Raw genomic sequence first — 17,978 nt, 5'->3', positions numbered from 1 at the left:
TTGGCAGGCGACTTAAGAAAAATTAAATTAATTAAAGCTAAAAAAATCATTGGGACATGATATTCTTTCGTCAGTTTGTTCGAAACCGCGCAAACGCTATTCTGGGCCGTGTTCGGACTAGTCGACCTCGAGAGCTTCGAACTGGATGGCATTAAAGCGTTCACCAGGTTCTGGGGCATGCTGATGTTCGGCACGTACTCGGTGATCAACATCGTCGTACTATTGAATCTATTAATCGCCATGATGAACCATTCCTATCAGTTGATCTCTGTGAGTTAATCTTTATCTGTTTGATCGTCGTCGTGACATAAATAGAAGACATTTCCTTTGTCATTGGAATCAGGAACGTGCCGATATCGAATGGAAGTTCGCCAGGAGCAAACTCTGGATCAGCTATTTCGAGGAGGGTGGCACGGCTCCACCACCGTTTAACATCATCCCGACTCCGAAGAGCGTTTGGTACATGGGCCAGTGGTTGTATCGGAAGTTGTGTGGCCATAGCAGAGCTGCCAAGAAGGAGCACATGAGAACGATCAGAGTGAGATTAATTCGAATTAGATCTAAATCAAAGCGTTGCTAATTTCATCACCGGATTTTCGATGGAACGTAGGATGATCACGAACATTTGGTAATTTGATAATCTTGTTTGTCTAATAGAGAAAAGTTAAGCAAGCATCGGAAAGAGACTTTAGGTATCAAAGCATTATGAGGAATTTGGTGAGAAGGTATGTGACGGTGGAGCAAAGGAAAGCGGAGAGCGAGGGTGTGACAGAAGACGACGTGAACGAGATTAAACAAGATATCAGCGCTCTGAGATGCGAATTGATCGAGATTTTAAAGAATTCCGGCATGAACACGTCCACAGCCAGTGGCGCTGGAACTGGTGAGCTCAGTTGCACGATTGAAACAATATCATAACTTTATAGACACTAATTGTGCATTTCGGTTTCGTGTGATAGTCTTGTAGAATTTGTAATATTTCATAATATCCTACGATATTCTGTAATATCCTACAGAGTGTTACGATATATGTCTATGATGAAGGATACTTATAAAGTCGTTTTTAGACGCTAAAATAATAGTTAAACTGTTGTTTGAGGTTTATTCTTTATGTTATAAACAATTTCGTTTTACGCCAGAAATAGGACTGGCATCGATGAATCAGCTGACGCATCTTTCTTTCTGTCTCAGTTACACCATCAAGCGAAACACGAGTTTCTCACTTTGAAGCAAACGAACGAAATGAAATATAACACGCGAAATTCTACTTTGATTTATTGGATCCTAGAGTTATGAAGTGTGAGCGTGATAGAGAAAAACTGTTTATATCATACGTATTTTTACACATATCTTTAGCGTAAATTAAAATTATTTATATCTCAAAAGATACGCCTCAAATAACAATTTTTTGCACGAATCTTTCTCACCGTTTTGCTGTCTAGAATCGACCCTCGAATAAATATCCTCCACATATTGTGTAACGCTCTGTATAGTATCCTATGTTTTCATAGAATTCTCCGTTTCTACCTTATGTTTCCTATGCACGATCCCTTGGAGTTATGTTCGTAAAGCGTATCAAGTTGGTGGAAGCCTTATATCGTGACACGACTACGACATTAAGAAGGGGTTTGCTAGCTTCATCCTTCGTAAATGAAAGTTTCGAAGTTCGTTACTGGAACGCTATTAATCATTCGGTGAACCCTGGCGGTATAATTAATGCAATCAAGGATCGTCTGGCGCGAATATTGTTTCGCAGTTGGTTGGTTCGATTTTTCGCGAATACTTGCCAAAATCCAAGTTACGAACAGACGCTTATCGCGTTAATGTTGTTGACGAATGAACGTAATTAATCGGTAACACAGACACGCACAGGCATTTGCCAAGACCCTTTCAGTTTTTCGGTAGCTGCTTCAGAGTAGTCTTTGGTTTTTCTCTCTGCCCCATAGACGGTAGCCTTAAAGAGCTGTCCATAGGTGCGGGGGGTAAGAAGAATCGTCAGAAGGAGCGGCGTCTAATGAAGGGATTCAATATCGCCCCTCAACCCAGTGGAAGTGGCAGTCTACCGCCGGTTGACGAATTTACAGCGTCGCTGCAACAAGTGCAACAGGAGAACTCCCATGAGATATTTGGTTCGACCTTGAGCGGGATATTTGGACCAGGTAACACGCCGAAGAAGAGTCCACATCACACCAGTACTAACAGCGTTCCGGGACTCGGTACGAGCAGACAGAGTCGCAGAATTAGGGGAAGTTCCAAGAAGAAGAGATGGGAAAACCTTATCGAGGCAGCTAAAGTTCGAGGCAGAGTCTCGAGGCTAATTGGTAAGTTACGCGATAAACTGTATAAACCGTATTAACCGTAAAAATAATTATGACAAAATTTCACTTGGTCGGTTCATGATTGTACACGGTTAAATTTTTTAATCGAACTGTCGTTGTACCAATGTCTATATATTTATGAGAAATTTAGTACTTCTTGCTGTATTTAGGGAGTATTACGAATCTCGATTTAGGGTATGTTTCCATAGCTTGCGAAAAGCGACTCTTTTCGATTTCTCAGGTAGATCTCGTTCAGAGGATTCCGTGTACTCGCCTGCTTCTGAAGATGGCGGTTCAAGATCGGAAGGATCGACGGACTCAAAATCATCATTGGAGACCCCTGGACCCGAAGTCCAGGCCACGCACCATTCCCATCACGCGCATCATTCGCATCATCACGAAGGACATCACATGTTCGCTCATGGTCTAGGCGCGCTGGTAGCACTCCGAAAGAAACGAAAGAACTTCTCAGACTCCAGGGCGACTTCGGGAATGAGGAGCAGCAGCGGTACGAATCCGGTGTACCCGATCACCTCGGTTCTCGTTTCGAAAGTATCGAAGAAACAACAACTACAGAGAGCCAGCAGCGTACCTGCTAGAGGACCGGAATTAGGCCAACAGCCGATTCCACCGAGGAGACACGAAGGCACGCAAAGTCAACAGCCTAGTATCGACACACCTGAAGGTGTCAACGCTAACGAGCAACCTGGTGAGTCCCTATCGTAGTTCTAACGTTTAACATCGTTTAACCCTCGTCTGGTGGTGGCTGGATCGCTGTAGCCTTTTTTCAGAAATCTGTAACTTTGGAAAGTATCGAAAATTGAATGTCTTTTCACTTTTGTCCAACGCTGCATCATTATCGTATATTATTTTATGGACAAGTAAATCTACGGAATATTTTTAAAAGACTCTGATCGAGGAGAGAGAATTTTTACCTCTACAACGTACCTAACTGTACTTCGCAAAGAAAGTTACATACAATTCTTTATCTTAAACGGTAACAAACACGAAATATCTTTATCTATTACGATTGACTCAGGACCAGTACAATCGACGAGGGTTAAGTAACCTTGAGTCACTCTTTTTACTTCGATGCTTTGACTTCCAATAATCTTCAAATGGAACAAAGTCGAAACAATTCAGATTTTTACGTATATCTGGTAAGCTATCGAAACGATAAGACGATGCTAGAGTATATTTGCACAGACACGAGCATAAGTGAATTCTAGCAACAGCTAGAAGATGTTGTTTATTTGTGTTGCGAAGTGGTTCCGGCTGCTCCGCTGACACCATCAACGACGGAGGAGAGCGTGGTCGCGAGCAGTTCTCTCCCAGCGACCATGAAAAGGAACGGATCAGCGACGCAGCTACAGCGACTTCCGGGTATCGAGCCGATATCCGGCCACGATGTATCCGGAGGATGGCTCTGAGAAGATTCGACGATCGCTCCGCAGCAACGTATCACGCACTGGAATCGATATTTGCGCGTAGACGAGTTACATTTCCACTGACCAGCAAAGGCTGGAACGACGACATCGATCGCGAAGGAGGATCGCGTAAGATCGCGTGGTCGTCGGCACACGCACAATGATGCCTTTTTGGCGACGACGCATTTCGCCGAGACAAAAAAACTATATAGATATATATGTACATGTATTATTTAATAAGCGACGTCGCCCGTGAATCTCGAGCAACGCCAACTCGTCGACCCATCACGGCCCCCTTTACTTCGATGTTTCGTGGGAGAAGAAGAGAATGGGAGAGAGCCTAACTATAACTTTAATACGAGCGTCTTTCACCTAACGCGCCAACTTTCTCGTTTCCGGGGAAGAAGATTAACTTTCGCGGCGCTTTATGTCGCTCTGAGAAACAAAGTTTCTGAACACGTTACAGACCGAAAACGCGCGGCGCTTATCCCTCAAAGAAAAAATGTTTCCCCGAAAAAAAAAACATCGCGAAGATTTTCATTAAAATTATCCAAGTTTCCTCGCGTCGATCACATCGACCTATATCGCGTTCCTAATGATCATACCGATGTAACTTATCATTTTCACGTGCTCACGCCATCCGAGTTAATCTCATCGTCGCCCGTGCGTAAACATTATCACCGATGATTTTATACCGTGAGAACGACGATCGGAACAGATGATACTTCCACGGAGACGATTTCAATCTGTTCCGTATCGTCTAACGACCTACTATTACTATACTGTTATTACTATTGCTACTACTGCCAGAACGGAAGGGGCAAGTGGGTCGACGATAACTAACCTAGTCAGCACTAGTCGAACGATCTCATACGAAAGAAGAGGATTGCGACGATCGGTAGTTGCGTTAACCTTTTACGGACGATTATAATTAACTCGGAAAAACTGGAAGAATCGTTATCGTCGTTCACGTTAATGGACTGGCGAACATGTCGAATTTATGCATGCCGCTTCAGGAAGCTGGTCTGCTGAAGATCGGTGCTCTTTTACAATCTTCTCCCATTTTTTAATCCAACTAGTCATCTATTATTGCTTTATTTTATTACTTAACGAACTCTAGTCAATGATCCGTACTCAAACGTATAGCGTATTTTTTTCTTTTTTTTTTTTTTTTTATCTTACTCTTTTATTCTGACGAAGAAGCGATTATCATAAGGGAAAGGAAGGAAGTGATCGAAATTTAGGATACGTTTCTCCCGGTCGATATTCGTTTCCGGAATTTCTAACAACTATTGTAGAATCTGCTGACAGCGATAAAACGGACGGCAGAATTGCACGAATCGAAAAACTTCGAACACGACGATTTCTTTTCTTCTTACTGACAAAAGGGAAACGTATCCTAGCAAAGACGGTTTGCTGCGTCCGCGGTAATCATTTTTCTTTTATTAGCGGTTTACGAAGCAGGGAGGACGAGATAAATGTGTCACGACCAAAACAGAACGAGCCGTAGCGTAGTCGAGTAGAGGCCTAAAACAGATTAAGATCCGTACTACTTCCTAGATATTACGTGTACGTATGATAATAACTGTAATTAATGTGAACCCGGTGTCAGGAACGCGGAAGAGAATCTCGTTATCCAAAGGATCCACTCGAATTTCCATCGTCTTCGTATCCTATTTGAGTTCGCGAGCCTGACAGACCGTACGTAATTACTATACCGCCTACGTGTATTATTTATGAGATTATTATTGTAAATGTAAAGTTAGATGTCCATTTGGCAAACGTCGTAGTGAGTGTTATCTTGTGAAGCGGTTATCATTGTAAAGAAACAAACAAAAAAAAAAAAAAAAAAAGAAAAGAAAGAAGGAGAAAAATAAAAACGCGAAACAAGGTGAGAAAGAAGCATACAGTGGAACGAGAGTACACGCAAAACGGAACCAACGTTTTATTAACGACCTAAGCCGATTGAAACAATAGATCGTAACTCGAAGACGAATCATAGAATTTAGCGGAATTTTTTAACGATCGAAATTAATATCGTTTCCGATAGCACAGCATTCATCATCAGAAGTCAGATATTTTATAGAGAATACGCGATCTGTTAGATCGGGGGCAAGAGTGCAGAAGTATAGGAGACCTCGAGATTAGTCATTTCGCAGCGTTATCGTTTCGTAAATATTTGTTGAAGCTTGATTAAATATATTTACAAAAATTATAACAGTTTCGTAAAGATATACGAGTTTCTATAACTGTCAGGGTACGATTCGAATTATTGTATATCGATGTTGAGGAAAAAGAAAGATATGTTTAACAGATAAACGATTATTATCGAAACTAATTGAAATTAATATTGAAAAAAAGCTTCTATGCTTGTTTTTGCGATATGGTCTACTCTAGACGCGCATGAGTTTACCATCGAACGTATAAAACTTTTTCGGTTGCGAAAGTTTCGTTTGGCGCTGTTTGTTAAACGAAGAGAGAAACATATTTAAACGCAATACGGGAGGTCCATTTTTCGATTACGTTCGTTTGCGATCATAGCCCAGCGTATTTCAGTAACTCAAACTGAGAATAGAGAGATCACGAGTGACCATTAATAAAATACCATTTATTCTGATACATCGGTTTCTTTCATACCTGTCATATCGTATACAAGCTAATGTTATAATCTGTCACCAGAATTCATAATTTCAGAGGAGAAGGAATACTTCTTTACAAAATTTCTTATATAAAACCGACAACTTTTTCCCAGATGCATACTTCATCTTTTATTCGTCGTCCCAGTTGATTAAAGATCGAATTTCTTCAAAGTGTTACTCGCATGGCGCTAGCTGACATCTGAATCGCCGCTGAAGCTTTTTGGGACAAGGATTTCCTCCGTTTTGTGGCTCTTGCTGGAAATTCCAAATATCAATTAGTAATTATTAATTACAATACGATGATAATAGTTAGTAATAATAGAAGTAAATAATATCATTTTATTCAAAGTTTATCCGACTCACCAGGATTGTACGATAACTGGTAACACGACCTGTACCACACGTGACGCTACAAGGTGACCAAGGTGACCACTTGCTCACGCGACAATCGACAGGTTCTGCGCTAGGTACCAGGCCATTTCTAGCGTCAGCTTCGCTTATGGGTTGCCCGCTAAGAATGTCTCGTACCTGGAATCAAACGAAGATTTCGCTTTGTTAAGAATCGTTCACAACAGACTAATAAAAATACTCACAATACGACAGGTATTGTTGCACTCTTCAGCAGTCAAGAAGTTGTTCCTGTTACCGCGACAACCTCCATAAACAAAGGGTACGCACATCAGTTTCTGAGGAACGAACGCCCACCTCTGGAAGTAACCCCTGCAGGGTCCAGGATCAGCTTGTTCCATACAGACCACTGAAACATAATAGTAAACCAATGTAAAATTCCATTCGTCCATACTGCTCCTATTGAAATGAAATTTTAAATAGAACGCAGTTAACTCTTAATGCATAAATTCCATTAGAAAATATTTGGAAAACGAGTCTTGCGAAATTATTCGAACTACAATCTCTAGTTAAAATATCCTATTTAATATCTTTTTCGTTTCTCAATATGTACTGAAATATTTGAAGTTCCCTGTACTTTTTTTACTTTTTAGGTGAAGTTATATTATACGAACTGCGAAATAATTATTAAAATATTCTAAATTAGGCAATGAGAAACAAATACGAAAAGAATAATAAATTTTCAATTTGTTCGGTTATATCAAAATGATAGATAGGACACTTGAATTAAGGAGAGTAAAATACTGCACCCGATTTACACGCCACTTTCGAATTCTTTTAAAGTTTTACCTTTTGCAGTCGCCATGTCGAAAGTACAGTCGGCCTGCTCCAAACACGGACGTTGCTGCAGCAATTCCAATTTAGAGGAGCAATGTTGCTGCTGTGACGGTTCTACCATCAACAGTCTGGTTCTCAATTTTACCCCCTTTCCGCAAGAAGCGCTACACGGAGACCAATCGGACCACTCAGTCACCTGAAACAAATGTTACATCTTACACACGAACTAACCATGATTCAACGTTTGAATTCAGTGCTCAAGACACGCTACAGGAAGCGCTAAAGGGACTAAATCTTTACAACCAGGGCGCAGATAGCATACCTTGCACGTAGGATCGATCTGTTCCTCTAAGCCAGGCACGCACGCCGCTTCCATGCATTTTTCTTTCTCGACAATGGAAACGTGAGGACATCGTTTACGACCCATGCTATTCTGGAATCGTCTTGTTCGCATCTTCAGCCCCGGACCACACGTAGAGGAGCACTCGGACCAGGAACCCCAATCAGTTGTCTCGCAGAAAGGATTATTAAGAACCGGCAGCAAATCAGTATCGTCTGTCTCTCCCTCTCCACTGAAATCGATGAAATAATAAATTTATAAAAGAGACGAGTACAATTTATAATTTAATTGATCAATATCATTGTTCAAAACGATCGAGGAAATGTTTACTAGCAGTAATTTCATTGTTCGTTTAAAGCATATAGAGTTTCCAATATGTTTTCCATATACTTACGGGCATTCCGGGATCGATGAGACACACATTTCCTTTGAAACTAATTGCCTGTTGCACTTGAACATTGTTGCTTTTTCAGGCATTAGATACGACCTAGTACGCATTCTCAGTCCTTTGCCGCAAGTCACCGAGCAGCTTGACCAAGCTGTGTACTCTGTAGTCTGACATTCGGCTGAAAATAATAAGAAAATTACGTTAAACGTTAAAAGGCGTAAGTAAGTATGGTTTGTTAGAAGAGTGACTTAATTAGGAAGAGTAAATTTCAAACGAAATCAATTTGAGTTAGAAAGAAAATTATTAATAACTCGATCATTTAGCGACGAACAAATTTTATTTCTTTCACAATTTAAACAATAATCTTTACTCTTTGAGGCACTTTATCGCTAATAAAGTATATTGCTTATTCTCAGACGAAGGATTAAGACAGTCTACGAATTCTAGCATTCTTTTTATTAAATAGCATAATTTTGTTAGTTGACATAATAACATTCTCTATATTCTAGAAAATAATTCACATTTAACGTTAATTGTCAATATTTCTAAATTAACAATTTTTCTTAAATATATCACTCTTCTAGCAAAACGACTATACTACAATTAATAAGAGGGCATCGAATGTCGCCTACGTCTAGAAGAATCCTCGGTATTCTCAGCTACCTCGAGCTGCGTGACTTGTTGCTGAAGAATTTCCTCGTCGCAACCCCGCGGAATAATTTTCTCTCTGTTCAGATACAACCTGGCTAATGGCTGCATGGGCCTTCCAGTTGGGTCGTAAAACGGTGATCTGGGATCTTCAGGGTACAGAGTGGTGATTGGTTTCATCTTCTCGCGCGGCTTTGTTTCAGAATTGGGCGACATGTAGGAGATTCCATTGTCAGTGCCAGCGTCCCACGGGTATAAATCGATTATCTCGCTTTTGGTCCAGGTACAGTCCTTTCTACAGAGATTTAGTTTACTGACACCGACGACCCAATCTGGAGAAGGGCCAAACATGGAAGCTGCAGATATCATGGGATGTAGCCTATCCACTCTAGAATAATGAGAAACAGAAATAAGATTAATTAAGAAAGGTTTTTAAACATCAAGGTCTTCACGATCCACGTTTCTGTAGTTATTACTATTTGTGTTCAACATGACCGTGTCCAATAAGGATATTATTTCAACGTTTCTCCGGCACTGCAGCCACCTTCTTTGTGTCAATTCTGAAATTGTCATATTTTGATATCTACATAGTTGGATATTCTATATGAAGAGCACACGGAAAGAAAATAATAAGCGTATTTTTGTTAGCATTTTTATCCTGATGTTACTTGTTTATATTTAATGAGTGCCTATCAAGATTATCTTTTAATTCCTTGACCTATATTTAAAACAACCTTTGTTGATGTTTCTCTTTCTACAATTAAACAAACGAATACTATATAGCATCTTTAATTTCTGTTAGTACATTTCAACTTCTTAGCAAAATATTCATTATATCACACAATTGCTGTAAATGTATTTATAATTATGTCGTAGAGGAATTATGTTTAGTTAAACTATAAAATTGTAGAACATTAATAATACTGATTTCAACATATCGTAGGTCAAGAAGTGAAAAAAATTTGGCATGGATCATTTTTGTTACGAGCTCCTCGGTTATCCAATTAATTAAATCCAGGAAGGATAGTAATAAGTATTGAAGAAAAGTTTTCCCATTTTTTTCACCTTTCTTTTCACAGAAATTGTTGCGGAACACAAAGGTACCGTGCCAACAATAACAATCAAAAAATATAAATAATTACTTGAAACTGCTGGTAGTATTGCTGTTTACGTTTGGGTACCACAATCCAGCAGCTTTGATGAGCGTTTTTAATTTATTTCCGGTCTGAGCCCTGAGCTCAGATTCTACTCCTGACGCGGATCCCCACTCAGCTAACTGCCGGAAGCCATCAGTTGCGATGTGGTCCTTACCCCAGAAGGAAAATGTCGGCACGTGAGAAGCGCCGATTAGGTCACTGAAGTGGGTCAACCAAATAGAAAATGGAAAGTCTTTTGGATGAGTCACGTTTGACCAGAGTCCTTCCATTGTCAACTGAAACGCGAAGGTAGAAATTGCTGAGAAGCCATCTAGCTTTCAAGCCTTTACGAAGCATTCTGCATCGATTTTTTCAAAATTGTCCATGGTATAAATACCGACTGACCTCCGTGAGATCGGCGCCAAGTGATTTACAGCACAATTTCTCACGATGACAGTTTAACGTACCATTAAGTTTCTTTCTTTTCTTATCACGTTTAAACGTGTTTACAAGAAGCGCAATTTATCTTTATTACGTGATACGTACTGATTATATCACACACTGTTAACTATCACACAGTATACTGAATACAATTTTATGAAATTCGATGCTTGACACCTTATGAAACTCTTTTTGCATCGGTCGAATTTAATCTTCGATTAAGCTCTGTTACGGTCCTAAATTTTCTCACTTTTTCAATTCAACAAATAAGCAAACGTTCGATGTCTTCGAATATCAAATTTAAGCTTTCGAATATTAGCTCCAAATTTGGACAAATGAATCTTGACAGTCGTCAACATAATGTGTTACTTTAGAATTTGTAACTAGTTGCCAACAACGTTTCAAAGTCTTTGAGTAGATACCGATTGCAAAATTTAAAAAAGGGTAAAAAATTATCCAAAGGACGTAACAGAGTTACATTCTCGCAATTACACAAATTAAAACAAAATTTTAATTTCGAACCGCGTTTGCCAGATATTCGCCCAGCTCACTCACCGAGTATTTTGCCTCGTCGCAGGCGCAGCATTTGTCCACATTGAAGGTCGCGGTCTCGGCTGCTTCCATTTCGCAGAAGGTCTTGGTTAGGCCAGCGTCCTCGGCGTACCATCGCACGCTATTCTCCAGTACCATAGCTGTAAAGATAACGCATCCTGATCCTGACGGCGGTGCCTTCCACATCACTTGGATCTGTGCCAAGGTAACAACGTTTAGACTGTCTCGTTGCGGAAGCTCGTGAACTCTGGTCACGATAACGCGGTGGAATCAAACATCACCGACCGTTGGCCAGTAGCCAACCAGAAATTTATTTGTTATCTATCTCTGTACATTTTCACCAACATAGGGCTAGGTACCAGACGTTTAAAAAGAGGAAGGTATAGGTATAAAGGCTGTATAAAGGCTAATTCACCTCCGTTTTCGGATAATCGGAAGCTTCCGAGATGGTGTTGACGCAATCTTCATTGAACGTGGTCAAAGAATCGGAGAACAGTTGAAAGTATCCTACTCGAGCGTTAAGATTATTTGGAGCGTGTTGAGAATTCACCGAGAGCGTGAAACGCGTGAACTGTTGCAGCCTCTCGTGCGTTTGTGATCCTGAAAACGATTCGAACTTTTAGAGAGAAACGTGAAACGTGCGGCGAATTCCTTTGAGAACGACAAACAGTATTCCGGTCGGATGGAATATCTATTTGACCGGAAACTTTACTCAAATATTCTTATAGACTTCAAGAACTGTTCGTGAGTTTATTACAAGCAGAGAACGATCGTTCGATCATAAAGCGTTTGTGAACATCTCGTGAACATCTTTCTTGCTGATCACGCGCCTTCCAAGCGTTCATTCATGGCAGATCTACCGCTCAGCTGTTCACACCTTTCGGTGTAAACACTGTAGGATGGACGAGTGGTGCTGAATATTTCGAAACTGGTAAAAGACAGAGTCAGATACGATCGTGGATGACACAACGAACTGGATTCATGGAGATCGACGATCTACGCATTACTATGCAGTTACTACTATAATACGAGGCTACATGCTTCTGTTCAATCTCCAGGCAGCTCGTGTACAACTCATAGAACAGTTCATAAACATTTCTGGTTAGTGTGGACCCAACTCTAGAAGATTATTTACTTTCTGGAATGTGTAGATGGTTAAACAAGAAAGTTTGGTGGTCGAGCAGGTTAAATTATATGGTTGTACGCTGTAAATATCGCGATCTTTGAAAGGGAAGCCAACAAACACGGGGTAAACGTCGTTACCTTGCAAACTGATCGTGTAAACAGCGTTGGGAATATATTTGTCGGCCTTCCCGCTAACGAGTATCCTATAGCCACCGTCGCCCGTGGTCCTCGGAGCGGAAGTTTGTTCCGCGGTCGGTCGCATAGGACATCCGGCCTGTACCGCCATCACCAGACACGTTGTCACGGTCAGGAACAACATCGTGCAGTCTGAAATGATGGATGTGTTTCAGATCGATTGTGTCAAATACAAATCCTCACGCTGGCCAAGTAGTCATGCTGACTCGATAACTTCCGGTATCGGTCATCTGTTAATTGTTGTTCACGTAGAGACTGATGAGGTATATTAATAAAATGTGTAAATAAAATAGGTAGGTCGTTGAAACTCGTATCGTTTACAACTATATCGAATCTTGTCTAACATGAAATATACAAAATTTGAAGATAGTAACGAGTTAGTTGTCTAAGAATATACCAAATACTCGCGATGAAAAATACACAAAATATTCAAAATAAAGTGTTCTTTAGAATATTAAAAATGTGAAAGAAATCTGCGTTTTATGTTTGTAATCGCACTGATAAAAAAAATATCGATTTACATAAAGATGCACAAATTGTTTATCACAATAGCACAGTATAGATGCGTTCTCCAGAACACGTGTCATAACACAATAACAAACAGGTTGGTGCTTTTCTTTTGTACAGAAGCCTTGTGTTACAGAAGCCTTCCATTGAAAACGCAGCAGTCGTTAGAAAACGAACGCACGCTCGGCTAATCACCTGTGCAGATGCTAAACGACAGAGAGATAGAGATAAAGGAATCCCGCATGGAAGATACGCGCGTGTTTAAAATAAGAATTTTAATCACAGTGCCCGCATCATACGATTACGCGATAGTAGTAAACTCAATACCAGTTATAATAAAGCAACGATAAGTATCGCCGCTAAAATGTAAATAAATATGCAAATATCTATGAGCGCTCCCGAGCAATTAGTTTCAAGATATCACAGATGAACCGTAGCGTTTACGGTAACGGTATCGTTCTGGTGTAATTGTTGCAAGAAGTGCAGACGATAAACGATTTAAAAAAAGAAATGACACGCGTATGCTGGAGAGAACGCAATGAGCGGGCGGCTAATGATCGAGCAGAGGACTAGAGGATCTAAAGATGCATCGGATAACGCGCCAGCGTGTCCGGGAAGTGGGTCGGGAGTTCGAACCGGCTCTCGAGATCACCACTCTCGACATGTAGGTGTAGGTTTCTAGAACGCTGGACTTGCTGTTGATCGCAGAAACAGGGACACCGCGTTCGGCGCGCGAAAACCATCGCGTGTCTCCGTTTCGGGGCGAGTTCCACCTTGTGGATTTTAGAACATCGATCTTCAAATACTTTCATTCACAGAGAGGTTGCCAAACGAGTTACAGAATGGAGGAAGAGATCAAGTGTGGAAAGTAAAAGTTGACGAAGAACTAAACGTAAAAATTTTAATGCAGGTACTGGGCAACGAAGAAACTTTCAATGTACACTACGGTTCAAAATTATTTAGATAATTATTGATTTCTGACAAGATTTATCTTTATTATGGATATACGTATCGATTAAAACGGGATAATTTTATTCTATATAATTATGTCTACAGCGGTTAACGTATGAAATATAACGATAAATATAGGTGCAACGCAAGTCCTAAAATTACTCGTAAAATTCGATTAATTGCGTATTGTGACATTTGCTCAAATTCAAACATCGTCACTGCTAATCGAGCAAAAACGACGAAATAATTATGATGAACAGTAGAGTGTATATTATTAAATCAAAGTAGTTGATATTGCAGAGGAAAACAATGCAGCGGTAGTCAGTCTTTAAGCCGAAGTAATTGCCAGTTGGAACGAGTTAGAACAATTTATGCCTGTCCTTGTAAACATCCATGTTAATATTCTTTACTTAAAAAATAAATAGCATTTTTTGAAACTATGAAAACTAAAATCTACGATACTATGGATGATATCAATGCTATAGAGATCCTATAAAAATTTACGTTTAATCGATCCATACCTTATCGTTCGTTCTTTTTAATCCTTTTTATATCGCAAATTGTTGCTCACCTTCAAAAGCACGATAAAAATTAATAAGAGATTCCAGGATCGCTTCTATCACGCGTTACACATTGCCGTACGAACCGTGAAAAGAAAATGATCCACGCTTAACAGCGACGAACTCTAATTCACCACCGCGAGCTCAACGCCCCTGACTGATTTCGCCTCATGACGTGACTCACGACGTCCATGTGCAATTAAAAATAATAATCGTCGTGAAGTCACGTAACATACGTGAAACGACGATTTTTGGAGCCTCTGGACATTAGTGAAACGATCTTGAACTATTTAATCTACTTGGAACTATTTAGTTATCGAAAACGAAATTGGCGATTACGCAAGCAGCTCGTATTTGTAAATTACTTGACTGTCATACCGCAAATATAGCAACCAAAGAAAGATAAGTAACTGATTATGTAACGGTTGTCGTATTATGCGAATATTAAAAAATTGTATGCAGTAAATGAAAAATGAAAGAACTATACGAGATACTCGATATCCAAAAGTAAATTATCAAATTATCATTGGAACAGAAAGAGAGGGAGTTATATTAATCAACAGTCCTGTAGAATAATACAATTACTTTACGTAAATATGAAAAGAAGAGAACAGTCAAATCTATGCAAAACAAGATTTTAGAAAGTGAATTGTATATACGTAAAATTTGTATGGACGTAACTAAACAAACGAAACGTAAGCACAGATTTGTTTCATCTATTTAGATGATCTCGAAATCCATTAAAATCGGTCGACCGAATTTTACGTATGTTTAGTAATTTCATGCATTTGTGGGAAATTTAATGGTGCAAAACGCGCAGAATATCGAAAAATATATGTGACACGGAAAATATAGTACTCGTTATAATATTTAATAAGCAAAACAATTGTCTAGCTGGATTTAATATTTACAATTATATTCATTAAAGTATAACTTTGAGTAAATATCTGCAGTCTGATTAGAATATTTTACTTGAAAAATAAGAGACGTTTCTTGAAATTGTTTATGGAATATTATCAAATCCTTGCATCTTACGTTGCACATTCAACTATCTCATAAACGCAGTTTATTTATCACTGAGACGAACTTCTATATCGATCAACAATCACGTCGAACGATTGAATTATGGGACTAGAAGGATTTCTCTCAGCCAATTTACCCGAGACTCCAGAGAAATTGCGAGCACAATGAAACTAGTCCTTCTGAAACTTGATTACACAGCTTCACGAAAATACGGAACACCGTGTAAGGTTAGGACCGATGAACTCAGTACGTCGAATGAAATTAGAACGATCGAAATGTCGGAACAGAACGAGACGCGACTTCTTTTATGAGGCTCGCCCTTTCACGCGCGCTCACGATTCCGCTTCGGGGTGTTTCGCTTACGGCAAAATTCGAAGTGGTTTACATTTCACCGAGAGACGATTACTTAACGATGTTCGGATAAAAATCGACGTATATGTAGCGGACGTTTCGTAACGAAGTTGCTCGCAGCTTCCTCGCTCTTCTGCGATCGACGGATTTTCTATTATAATTAACAAAATTATGAAAATTAATAATTATAAATGAGAACGAGCGAAAAAGAGATGCTCGGAGTTAATAGAAATCGTTGGAATAAAAAATATCACTTTACGACGAATATCGCTGGAATCAGTGAATTAATTGAACTTGATAGAAATGAAAATAAAAAGAAAGCGTGAAGCAACATACCTGCTATACCACTGCACATGTTGCTGATTTTCTGACACGATCACGCAATCTTTTTTCAGCGGACGGACAGAAAGAAGCCGAAACTGTAACGCGTACAGCAGAGCAGCCGAGATGTTAAGTAAAACGGGAGAACGATCGGACACGACTAAACGAGATGACGAACCGGACAGCCGGTATCGCGGGCCAGGAAAGTTAGCAGCGACGATTCGAAAAATATCAACTACGGAAGCTCGCCCGCGCGTTCGACTTTTCTGATGTGAATTCTGTGTAAATCAACCATCGCTTTTATTTCTTCTCGTAACTTTTCTTAACCTTTTATTCGTTAAAATAATTTCTTACTTTAACATTCGGTTTGAATATTTTTTAATTAGGTAAATGAAAAAGGATAAAATGGAAATAAATTACTAAAATATATTGTCTCGATGATACAGACATTAAGAGATGTTTGACATGTTCCATATGGATCAAGGTAATTCCTATTCAAACATTGATTAACCCATTTATGGGTAAAGCGCGTCTCCAAAAATCATATTGTAGGTATATTTTTTATGGACAATTTTTTATGAAATGATCATGAATCTTTTTCCATTTATTTGTTATTTTTCCGACGAGTTCCAAAGAACGTAAACAGTATGTTTTTCGTAAATATTGTTTGTTACATATAATTATGTCAATTGCTTGACCGATAAGGTACGTGTTTATGTCTCTTCTATGATAAATAAATAGACGTATATCGCTTTTCTGCAAATTCCACTTTCATTTCTAGAACCTAAATGTGAACCAAAATCACGAATCTTATTCTCCAGTGAACGGTCATGCGACGCATTAAACCGAAGGACTCTAATCGGCAAGCATTATCTGAAGTCATGAGGTCAGTTTTGGGTCGTCGTATCTTATTAAAAACAGCTTCCTGATAACGTATACCAGATAGCCACCCACATCTGCATTTATCAATATGTTATTCTTCTAGTTAACTAAAATTAATCTTTAACCACTCATTCAGCATCTTTAAAACGTTCCATCCCTCGTGTGAATAAATGAAGAAAAAGAAATTCCAGAATCTTGATTATCAGAACACTGATTAATAGAACGATCGATTATCAGAACACTGATCAATGAAAGCGAATGATTTGGAGATGATCTCTCGTAGAAACGATTGGCAAGCAACAACGAAAAATCGAAACAAGTCGTTACACTTTTATTCGAAAGTTTTCCTTCGATATTACTATTTATGAAATATATTAAACAAATGATCGGCCATATGAAACCAAAGTTCATGCACTTAAGGGAAATTCAAAATTGCAAAAATGCACAGAATGCGGGTGATATAAAAATATACATAAAATATTCAAAATAGGATACTAATCATAATATTCGATGCGTTAAATAACTTTTTACGTGAGTTTCATTTTTGTAACGGAGTTCGTAAAAATAGGAATTGAAGCGTTTGCAGCGATAAAAAAAGCAGTTCGAATATTTAGATTCCATTTATCGGAAGAGATAAAAGATATGGGTTCAGAAAGGGACATTGAGAAGTTTCACATTCAAAGGTGTAAAAGTTCATTATTACGATCGTTATTTCACTACGAATTTATACGTACCTGTATTCATTTTAGCACGTATTAAAAAGTGATTTGATTTTGCTTGATCATAAATTAGTTTACGTAAGCTTACCCAAATTACTGCAAGATCGAATTGTCTCCTTATTGCAATAGTTCCATCAATTTGCATAAACATACGCGATCTAATTCAATGGCCATTTCGATAACCAAGCTTCCACTCTGCCATAGAAACCTCTCCGGTTCTCGCTTCGTATCACCTGCACGTCAAGTTAAAAGGAAACTCTATTTGAAAAC

The 17,978-nt window shown here is 39.1% G+C and overlaps 2 protein-coding genes across 13 annotated transcripts in view; one reads left to right on the top strand and one right to left on the bottom strand.

Moving 5' to 3' along the window:
- The window catches only part of Trpgamma (Transient receptor potential cation channel gamma), a 102,009-nt gene extending 95,645 nt beyond the window's left edge, over positions 1 to 6,364 (top strand). For 7 of the 9 annotated variants that reach the window (XM_072006520.1, XM_072006519.1, XM_072006517.1 and 4 more), the window contains 6 exons: positions 75 to 270; positions 344 to 538; positions 658 to 883; positions 1,947 to 2,321; positions 2,560 to 3,027; positions 3,585 to 6,364. In XM_072006520.1, coding sequence (XP_071862621.1) covers positions 75 to 270; positions 344 to 538; positions 658 to 883; positions 1,947 to 2,321; positions 2,560 to 3,027; positions 3,585 to 3,748 — 1,624 coding nt within the window. In that variant the 3' untranslated portion in view covers positions 3,749 to 6,364. The remainder of the gene's footprint in view (positions 1 to 74; positions 271 to 343; positions 539 to 657; positions 884 to 1,946; positions 2,322 to 2,559; positions 3,028 to 3,584) is intronic. The other 2 variants (XM_072006516.1, XM_072006515.1) reach the window with 1 other exon arrangement.
- On the bottom strand, positions 6,333 to 17,938 carry Fat-spondin (extracellular matrix protein f-spondin). 4 transcript variants are annotated; one of them, XM_072006526.1, is made up of 12 exons: positions 17,797 to 17,938; positions 12,338 to 12,526; positions 11,490 to 11,674; positions 11,078 to 11,269; positions 10,088 to 10,377; positions 8,930 to 9,333; positions 8,304 to 8,475; positions 7,892 to 8,141; positions 7,582 to 7,765; positions 6,978 to 7,141; positions 6,748 to 6,912; positions 6,333 to 6,639 (listed from the first exon to the last, which is right to left on the bottom strand). In XM_072006526.1, exons 2-12 carry the CDS (start codon positions 12,516 to 12,518, stop codon positions 6,559 to 6,561), a joined length of 2,268 nt encoding a protein of 755 aa, XP_071862627.1. In that variant the 5' UTR covers positions 12,519 to 12,526; positions 17,797 to 17,938; the 3' UTR covers positions 6,333 to 6,558. The 4 variants fall into 4 exon arrangements, with proteins under 4 accessions (XP_071862627.1, XP_071862623.1, XP_071862624.1 ...); XM_072006522.1 differs by lacking the exon at positions 17,797 to 17,938 and adding an exon at positions 16,123 to 16,283; XM_072006523.1 differs by lacking the exon at positions 17,797 to 17,938 and adding an exon at positions 15,572 to 15,772.
- Between the last annotated feature and the right edge of the window lie 40 nt (positions 17,939 to 17,978).

This window comes from Bombus fervidus, chromosome 7 (assembly GCF_041682495.2).
Source record: "Bombus fervidus isolate BK054 chromosome 7, iyBomFerv1, whole genome shotgun sequence".
Classification (NCBI taxonomy): Eukaryota; Metazoa; Arthropoda; class Insecta; order Hymenoptera; family Apidae; genus Bombus; species Bombus fervidus.
This window is presented reverse-complemented; position numbering and strand designations above follow the sequence as displayed.

Coding starts and splice junctions, on each gene's coding strand:
- Fat-spondin (XM_072006522.1), bottom strand. Junction 8,142..8,303: donor TCATCGATCCCGGAATGCCC/GTAAGTATATGG, acceptor CATCGATTTCAG/TGGAGAGGGAGAGACAGACG. Junction 7,142..7,581: donor CGACATGGCGACTGCAAAAG/GTAAAACTTTAA, acceptor ATTATGTTTCAG/TGGTCTGTATGGAACAAGCT.